Raw genomic sequence first — 9963 nt, 5'->3', positions numbered from 1 at the left:
TTAATTCTTTAGCCATTTTGACACTTCTGGTCCTTGCCGTCAAAACTTTTACATTTTTTCATAAAAACCGGATGTTTTTTTGGCAACTTTGCTCCTCATTTTAAACCATTTTGACACTTTTGGTCTTTACAATCAATATTTTTACACTTTTTAGGAACCTTTTAATTTTTAAAGTTTGGCCACAAAACTTTAACGGTTTGACAACTTTGATCCATTTTCTAAAAAGTTGCTAATTCCTACCCCTTTAATTCTTTAGCCATTTTGACACTTCTGGTCCTTGCAGTCAAAACTTTTACATTTTTTCATAAAAACATGAAAAAAACGGTCCGGGGAAAAGTCCGGGCTTTTCATCATTGCACTTTCTACGTCGGTCATATTTATCGATTTGCAAACAATAATGAAAATTTCTGGCCCCCGCGTAGCGGCAGTAACCTTTCTAGTTTAATGATTAGTTTTGAGTGAATTAAATAAACAATAATTAAAGGTGTCTTTTTAAACATTCCTTTTAAAAATCTGTTTGGCTCAGATTGAGAACAAACTAAAATAATATTTAAAGAGGATTTAAAGATCTTTTGGATCATAGGAAAAGACAATATTTGAAAGTCAACTAAAATATTAGTCAGATAGAAGAATATAATAAGGGTTAACCAGAAAAAAAGGAAAGTACCAGCATCTCGTCTCTCGTCTAGCTGTCTCACTTTCGTCCTCGTTGACTCGCCGTTTCGCTGCCCACTTTCTGCCATTTGCGCAGCCGTTTTTACTGGTTATCCTTATCGGTCTCATAGCCGTTGGTTCTTCCACAATCCTCGTTACTTCAGGTCTCTTTGTCGTTAGGTAAGCAAGGTATCTATGAAATTACATTCTTACTAGTTATTTCACAAGTTGTAACACAATTTCATCTTATTAATCATAAATAACTTCATAATCTTCTGTTTGTTAATTAACATTGACTGAAATATTGTTTTATTTCAGCTATATATATCTTTTAATTTTATGTTTCAATTAGTATAGTTAGTACTCAGTATGTTCATAGAGTCGAGGATGACTGACAAAACTTTGTGCAGATGGGAAAATTCTTCAATCCTTTAATTCCTCTATTTTTCCAATTCATAAACATGATATTTTACATTTGCTTATTTTTTTAATAATGTAATCTGCTCCTTAACCGTAAGCTAAACACTCATACCGAACAAGCTTTAATATTCAATACTTGTAATAATTCTAAATTTTCTGGTTATGATTCTATTGGGCAAGACTTTCTGATCTGTTGAGGCTAGATCGTAAGACATCTCAGTTCTTGAAGTATTTTTCGGGTCTTATTTTCCTTGAATAAAAATTAGGTGCTTGCTAGTGAGAGCCTTGTTCCCAAATCAATCAAGTAATGCTCCATTTATTTGCAAAAAAAAAAAAAAAAAAAAAGCTGGATTAGGTTTTTGTTTTGATGTGCAAAATTGATATGATGTTTCTTGGTAGTTTAATACATTCGAAGTTCATCTGCATAGCCTATGTCACTTGTCAACCTTTGTCATACAATCAAGCTAGCAGCCTTGATTGACATGCTCATAAGATGGTCCTTTTTATCTTCTTTAGTTGGTTGGCTCGCGGGTATGTTGTATATGATCTTGGTTCCAGGGGTAAGCAACTCATAAGACTCTGAGAAAGGAAAACTCAGCCTATCTGAACATCCTTGTTCTAGTTGTGCATTTAGATGTCTTAACTACATGAGACCAAGGATATTAGCTAATTTCATGTTTTAGGGGAAGCACAAACCAAAGCTGTCACATAGTTTTCAAAAAGAAGATGCAACTCACCAATGGACAATGATATCTTTATGTGTGCATACGTTGTAGATTGTTAGTTTCAAAAACATATCATTTGGAGTAACGCCATCAATGTTACTCAAATTCTTTTAGATGTATGCTGATATGTACTGATTGATAAATCCAAGTTCGAAAAGATTGTTGTTGCTGGTTCTGGGTATCTATAAACAACCATGTCATGGATGATGGAACTTATTCTTTTAATTGTTTGTTGACATCTAGTGAAGGTTTGAAATTGCTTATATGTATTGCAGTTCCTTTCATGGGAGGTAATAGTGGATATTGTAGTTGTTTCTAGAATAGTAACCGGTGTTGATTTATTCATCCTTCTTATGCTTTATATCTTCTTAAATTTGTCAATGAGTGCTATATCTCTGGATCAAAAGATGTCAATTTCGAACCTACTGCTTCAGTTTCAGCAGCACCCGATCTGCTAGTTGATGCTGCTGCCCCATTGAGTGATCTCCTCATATGTGTGCCTGACTTTGGGGCTATTTGGTTCTGCTTATATTTGATTTGCTGCTGATGCTAATTACATTATTGTTATGCACGTTTCTGCTCAAATAAAATAAAATAAAATAACCCAGCAGCTACTGTTTGTATTTTAAACACCCAGCAACCAGCAACTTATATTGTGTTCCTTTTCCAGTTTTTACTTGTCCAAGCTTGATTCCTATACATCCCTTGCACACAAAAGACCCAACTTTAGTGCTAATTAAGGTATAGAATAATGGCCTTCGAACATAAAAAAGTACTTAAGGATAAAAACACACATATACACATCTATGCATTATATAGCCCCAAAACCAACACAAAACTCGAATTGTGGAAAAAGTTGGCATATTAACATAATTAGAGGTAATATAGTGGACGCTAAACATTTATGAAACATATTAGTTCATATGTATTTCTTCTAATCTCTTCAAAATTTTATTTTGAAGAACTCAAGATATTATTATTGAGATTTAAACTGTGTGATGAGACTTAAGTTGCATATTGTAAATATTAATAATTTGGATTTTATGTAGATACATTATGCATGGGAGCTGAGAACGCATGTGAGAAAAGGTAGAACTGTGCAACCATCATTCATAACTGATCATGTGTGGAGAAGTTTTAGAGCTTATTGGGATAAACCCACATACAAGGAGATATGAGAAATAATTTGACAAAATCGTGGGAAGGGTGAAGGATTAGCAGCTCATAACTCATAATGGCTGTTCTCTCTGAACTCTCAAAAGGATCTACATCATGTTCATCAACTAATGGCTATAGATATGACGTATTTCTTAGTTTTAGAGGCCTTGACACTCGTCATAGTTTCACTGATTACCTTCATAAGGCCCTCATGGATGCCAACATCACTACCTTCTTGGATGATGAAGAGATTGAAACAGGGGATGATCTGAAACCAGAACTCGAGAGTGCAATTAAAGCATCTAGGGCTTCTGTTATCGTGTTGTCCAAGAATTATGCTTCTTCGACATGGTGCTTGGATGAATTGGTAGTGATCCTTGAGCAACGTATGGCATCCAACCATATTGTTATCCCTATCTTGTATCACGTTGAGCCCACCCATGTGAGGAAGCAACAAAGTAGCTTTGGAGATGCAATGGCTAAGCATAAACAAACTATGGAGGCAGAAACAAATGCAAATAAAAGAAGTCAATGGGTTCAAAAGATGGACCAATGGAATAAAGCACTTAAAGAAGTTGCTGATTTGAAAGGGATGGACGTAAATGGCAGGTAACTACTTCCTTATCCATATCTCTATACTGCAACTTTGTTTGCTCAACACATGAAATGTTAGTATTATCTTCTCCCTAAGCATTTCGATAAGCTTTTATAATATCATTACATGGACATATTTTGAATGTTTTTAATTTGAATCAAGGAGATGCATAACTTGAATGCAATTTTTTAATTATGTGATCTCTTAAGATCATTCATATAGATAGTTTAACCATCCTGACAATTTATTATTTTACATAAGTTAATCTATTTAGATAAACGATAATAGTAACTTTTATATGCTTTGTCTACAAAAATGAAAATCGAACGGTTTGCTATCCTTGAAGTTTTGTTTGGATTCATGAAAAACTAAATCGATAGTTAACTTTGATGCTCATGTAGAAACATAATGAAATTTGGTGGCCCATTAGTGAATTCTTAATATTATATTGGTAAATCTGGTCTTATTATGCATAAAATCTATGACCTTACAAATTATATATTTATAAGGTTAGGGGGTGTTTGGGATTGCTTTTCAAAACAACTTATTGACTTATTGGCTTTTTGAAAAGCTAATAGGTCAAAAAAAAGTGTTTGGCAAACTTAAAGCACTTTTCAGAATAGCTTTTCTATTAGCTTCAAAAAACACTTTTTAAAAAGCATGTAAAACTTGGCTTTTTGAAACTGGTTTTGGCTTTTTAACCAAAATAACTTTAAAAAGCACTTTTAAGCCAAACACTTTTTAACTTATTGACTTATTGGCATTTTCACCAAAAAAGCTAATCCAAACACTTTTTTAAAAAACTTCTTTTTACCACAACTATAAGCCAATACGCACTTATATCTAAAAGCACATTTAGAGTTCAAAAAGCACTTCCAAACACCCCCTTAGAAGTACAAATATGATGTAGTTTTGATGTGAAAAACTTAATAAATCGTAATAGTTTGAGGGACTGTTTGATAACCTCTTATTGGAAACCTCTGACCGCATTCACCGCATTTGATACAACCTCTGAACGAATCAAAAGCCTCTTAACGGTTAAGGAACCTCACCTTCTCTTAACCGTTAAAAGGTTGGAATCATTCAGCACCAAATGGTTCCAATTTTATCAAACCACGCCTACAATGATATAGATTTGATTCAGATCTTTCGTTAAATTAAATCTAAAATTTTGTATGTTAGTTTTTAAGGGAAAGAGTAGAAAAATGTATGTTAGTTTTCTGGATTGTGTTTTGTGGTTCTTACTAAAATCAAATTTCAGGAGGGAGACAGAGTTTATTCAAGAAGTTGTTAAAAGCATCTATCGTAGATTACATATATCCTCAAGGAATCCTCTGCCACACCTTATTGGGGTGGACTCTTCAAAAGAATACATTACTTCATGGTTGAAAGATGCAACCTCACATACGGCAGACATACTCACTATTTTAGGTATGGGTGGGATCGGGAAGACGTCTTTAGCCAAATATGTCTATCGGTTACATTCTCATGAATTTGACACAAGTGGCTTTATTGAAGATATTGGTCGGAGATGTGATGAAAAAATAAACGGGTTGCTTGATTTACAAAAACAACTTTATGATGACATTGCAAAAACAAGTTCAATTCAAGTCCATGATGTTTCTATTTACACCTCAAAGATAGAGAAAGCAATAGCATGTAAAAAGGTGTTTTTAGTTCTTGATGACATCAATAGTATCGACCAGTTGGATGCATTACTTGGAAACAAAGGTTTTTTTCCAGGAAGCAAAATTCTAATAACATCAAAGGATGCATGGTTGACAGAGAGTTGTGCACTATTCAAAACGAATGTCAAACCCAAACATGTAAAACACTTGCTTCCAGGCTTACACAAGACAGAATCACAACAACTTTTGTGTTATCACGCATTCACGTCCAACGATCCTAAGGTAGGTTATGAGGAGGTGTCTCGAAAGCTTGTGAAGTATTGTAAAGGACATCCGTTGGCTCTTAAAGTCTTAGGCAAGTCTCTACATAATCGAGATGTAGCTTATTGGGAGGGGTGTATAGATGGGCTAAAGAAAGAAATCAGTTCCCCAATAAGTAATGTCTTGAGGATGAGCTTTGACTCTTTGGCATCTAAAAATGATAAGGATTTGTTTAAGCATATTGCTTGTTTCTTTGTTGGAATGGATAGAGATGTTATTGAAACAATATTAATGGCATGTGATATAAACACAAGATCTGGGATCACGAATCTTATTGACAGATGCCTTCTTAGTATCTCATGGAATAACAAATTGAAGATGCATCAGTTGCTTCAAAAGATGGGAAGACTCATGATACATCAAGAATCACCTGACAAACCATGGAAGCGAAGTTTGTTATGGTGTCACGAGGATTCATTCAAAGTTTTGAAACAAAAAAAGGTAAGAGACCATCTATACATACTTAGCGACTGGGAAATCATTATATTATGTGTGTGTTTATATATATATATATATATATATATATATATATATATATATATATATATATATATAGGGAAGAGTTATATGGAAAATGAATGATTAGGGCAACACATATTTAAACCAATGAAAACATGACAACACATCACTTCCACAATAACTTCCACAATAACTTCCACAATACATTACTTGTGAAGAAAGAAATGGACACGTGTCATTTGATTATTGGTTCCGGTAGATGTTGCCCTAGTTATTTGTTTTCCATAGAACTGGTTCATATATATATATATATATATATATATATATATAGAGAGAGAGAGAGAGAGAGAGAGAGAGATAGATAGAGATTTCCCAGACGCTATATATATATATATATATATATATATATATATATATATATATATATATAGAGAGAGAGAGAGAGAGAGAGAGAGAGAGATTAGGAACCGGTTAGAAAACAAATTCAAAGTTATTAAACATTGAACCATTCGACTTAAAATGGATGCGGTTGAATAACCATAAATAACTGAAAATCATTGTAGTCATTAGACGGAGAATTCACAGTTATTAAATTGTGAATTCACAGATACTAAACTGTGAACACATTTCACTGATTTGGTGTTATTTAGGTTTCGCCACCACATCCATTTTTCGCCTAATGGTCTGTATTCATAGTTTAGTTACTGTGAATTTGGTTCCTATTTGAACATACCTACATACATACATGAATGCATGCATGCATTTGAATTATGATTTTTATTTTATTTCATTATTATTATTATTATTTTTAATTTTGGATGTTAAAAGTGATGAATTTTTTTTTTTTTTTTTCATTTTTTGACCTCAAATTTGTGTTGCCACGTCCCCATGTCTCGCAAGAATGGGGTGGTCTCATTTGAACTTTTAACATTTATAATTTTTTGGCCATCTGTTTCTTCTTACTTTTTAGGGCAAGGGAAATCTTCTAGGCCTTGCCCTTGATATGCGGATGCTTGAGAAAGTGAACTTGCGTGAATCATTTGAGTTGAAAACAAATGCATTGAGTAACATGGATAATCTGATGTTACTACAACTCAATTATGTGAAAATGAATGGGTCTTACAAGAACTTTCCAGAGGAATTAAGATGGTTGTGTATGCATGGGTTCCCATTAAAGTCTATACCTTCAGACTTACGGATGGAGAACCTGGTCGTTCTCGACATGTCATATAGCAATATTGAATCATTTGGCATTTGTTATAGCAATTCACATGGACTTAAGAGTAGGAAAAAGGTAACTTATCTCTATTTATTATTATTCCACGTCAAGCTAATGATTTTTATTATTATTCTAACTCATCACCATTTCAGTAGATAATTGGATCTTGCCTAAAAGACAAAATGTTGCTTGGATCATTGAAGGTTCTTAATTTAAGTTTCTGTAAACAACTTTGCAGTCTGGGTGGCTTTGATGAACTGCCTGCACTTGAGAGGCTAGTAGCTACACATTGCATTGCTTTGCTTGAGGTATGTGAATCAATTGAGGCATGTATTGAACTTGTCCTCATTGATGTAAGCTATTGCAGCAATCTTCAAACACTTCCAAGAACTATAGGCATGTTAAAGAAGGTTAAAACACTATTACTAGATGGTTGTAATCTCGGTGAATCTCGAATCGAGATTAAGGATATGTTTTCAGCAGAATTGCTCAAGGCTAACAACATGGGGATAATCACAAAAAACACTTCCTCCGCCATTCCAAAGGGTACACCTAGTTGTTCAAAGTTCTTTGTGATATCTATACCAAGCTCTTTGGTAAGGCTCTCGCTTAAAAATAATAATTTGTCCACCGAATCCTTTCCCATGGACTTCAGTTGCCTTCACATGTTAAAGGATTTATATTTAGATGGCAATCCTATTTCTGTTCTTCCCAATTGTGTAAAGAAGCTTCCTAGGCTTGAGATGCTTAGTGTGCAACGCTGTAAGATGTTGATATCAATCGAGCATCCTCCACATACACTAAGAAAGTTGATACTCAATAGTCATAAGTGTTTGTTACGAAAAATTGTATTTGATCCGGTAATGTCACCACTCGAGTTGCCTTCAATGTTCTATGTGTTAGCACCTTCGTCGTTTGAAATTGAAGGAATGGTCAAAATCCAGTCAATGGCAGGTGTTGAGGACAAGGTGTTACATAGTTTGGGTTGGACTAAGCTAGATTCCCTTTATGGAAGGCGCGTCGGAACTTATTTTGAGAACAGAGGACCAGAGGGTTCTGAAATTCAGGTTTCTTCTAGCAAACTGTAAACTATGGGGCCCGGGGCAAAAGGAAAAAAATGCCCCTTAAAGACAAATATAATAAAGATTCAAAAAAAAAATATCATTTATTCTTCACTATAAACATGTTCAATTAGCAATAACAAGCAAGACAAATTATTTATCTTTTAAGCTAGTTTGAGTTTGAACCAACTTTAGGCCCTAAAAATCATTTTGGTAATATTTGGTTTATATATGTACACTATATAACCCATAAATTTTGGGCCCCTTGGAGTCGTGGGCCCTGGACGGTCGCCCAGGTTGCCCACCGTCTGGACCGGCCCTTTATATGTCTTTGTTTGAATATGTATATGTATAATTTATGCTCATTATTAATTAAGGTTGTATTTGGCAGATGTATTATGAATTTGGAATATTCAGCACAATATATGGAGGGAAGGAGATGCCGAATTGGATTACAGATAGAAGCAAAGTCTCATCAATATCATTTACCATCCCATCATCTCCAAACAAACTCAGAGGATTGAATTTTTGCAATGTGCAGACGTTTCTATTTCCATATCAATTCGTTGATTTGCCAGTGATCACAGTTAGTAACATAACAAAGAACTACACCTGGATATATAAGCATTACATTGATGGTGTCAGTGTAGGTGAAGAGGGTTTAACATTGTTAAGCCATTGGATGTTTGGGATGAATGAAATGGAAGGTGGTGACCAGGTTACTATTACTCTTACAGAGAAACATGGACAACTTACAAAGGAGTGTGGGGTGAGTTTTGTGTATGGAGATGGAAAGAGGGATGAAGAAGAAGATGTTTTGGGTTCATACAAATCATGGAATCACATCATTGGTGGAGATCTCACTGGATTTCAGTTAACAACAGGAGAATACTTCTTAGACACCTGGCATGTTATGCGGACAAACAATTTACTAGAATCTCTTCAATATAAGAGATGGCTTAGACGCTCCAATTTTTGCTTTAAAGGTAGATGTCATTCTCCAGAATTATTCTGTCATTTTTTATTATTATTTATAGTCATTTATATTTATTATTATTATTTTTTCATTTTATTAATTATTCTTTTGTCGTTATTATCCGTTCATTGCAGATAGCGCCCACTACAAAGGTAGATATCATTCTTATTTTTTTTGTCGTGTATTTTGTATTACTTTTTATCTAGTATTTGTGTGCCAAGAGTTTGTTGATTTCACTGATCTCTAAAATAAGAGTTTATTATTATAAAACACAAAACTATTTTTAATTTTAAGATGGATGGACCCACCTATTGATCCGCCTAAACAAGTCAATTTTTTGGATCAATGGATAAAGTTTTTTTGATATGTTGGATCACATAAATATACCCTTCTTGATCTTGATTAACACCTAAATCACTCAACACCTAGGCACAAATACTTTGTCCAAGTGGATGCATGCAAATGATAATTAATATTTTACTTCTTATCTGTTTCCATCAGAAGAGAAAGTGTGCTTTAGAGCTTTATCCCAAAGGAAGTATGCGAGTCTGACATAATTGGTCACACACATAAGGTATACTTTTTGACAACCCAACCCTTTCTCTCAACATATGAATAGAAGGCACACATGAGTACATGACACAGCCAAATATGTTCTCATCAATGTTCATCATTGGTTCAGGATGTAACAAAAAGGAGTCATAACCTTGCAATTGATCTGTAGAAATGGCGGCATCAAAACGTACT

At 34.1% G+C, this 9963-nt stretch overlaps 1 protein-coding gene across 3 annotated transcripts in view; it reads left to right on the top strand.

The window, feature by feature from the left end:
• Positions 1–676: 676 nt before the first annotated feature.
• LOC145096340 (disease resistance protein RML1A-like) overlaps positions 677–9963 on the top strand; it is a 9657-nt gene continuing 370 nt past the window's right edge. Inside the window, exons 1-9 of one of the 3 annotated variants that reach the window (XM_079034091.1) lie at positions 677–834; positions 2849–3566; positions 4814–5942; positions 6931–7254; positions 7335–8246; positions 8632–9226; positions 9351–9368; positions 9721–9790; positions 9899–9963. The exon at positions 9899–9963 is cut by the window's right edge and continues 370 nt beyond it. In XM_079034091.1, coding sequence (XP_078890217.1) covers positions 3034–3566; positions 4814–5942; positions 6931–7254; positions 7335–8246; positions 8632–9226; positions 9351–9368; positions 9721–9773 — 3564 coding nt within the window. In that variant the 5' untranslated portion in view covers positions 677–834; positions 2849–3033 and the 3' untranslated portion in view covers positions 9774–9790; positions 9899–9963. Of the gene's footprint in view, positions 835–2848; positions 3567–4813; positions 5943–6930; positions 7255–7334; positions 8247–8631; positions 9227–9350; positions 9369–9717; positions 9791–9898 lie in introns of all 3 variants that reach the window. The other 2 variants (XM_079034086.1, XM_079034093.1) reach the window with 2 other exon arrangements.

This window comes from Lactuca serriola, chromosome 1 (genome assembly GCF_051521515.1).
Source record: "Lactuca serriola cultivar US96UC23 chromosome 1, Lser_US96UC23_V15, whole genome shotgun sequence".
In the NCBI taxonomy this organism is placed as follows: domain Eukaryota; kingdom Viridiplantae; phylum Streptophyta; class Magnoliopsida; order Asterales; family Asteraceae; genus Lactuca; species Lactuca serriola.
This window is presented reverse-complemented; position numbering and strand designations above follow the sequence as displayed.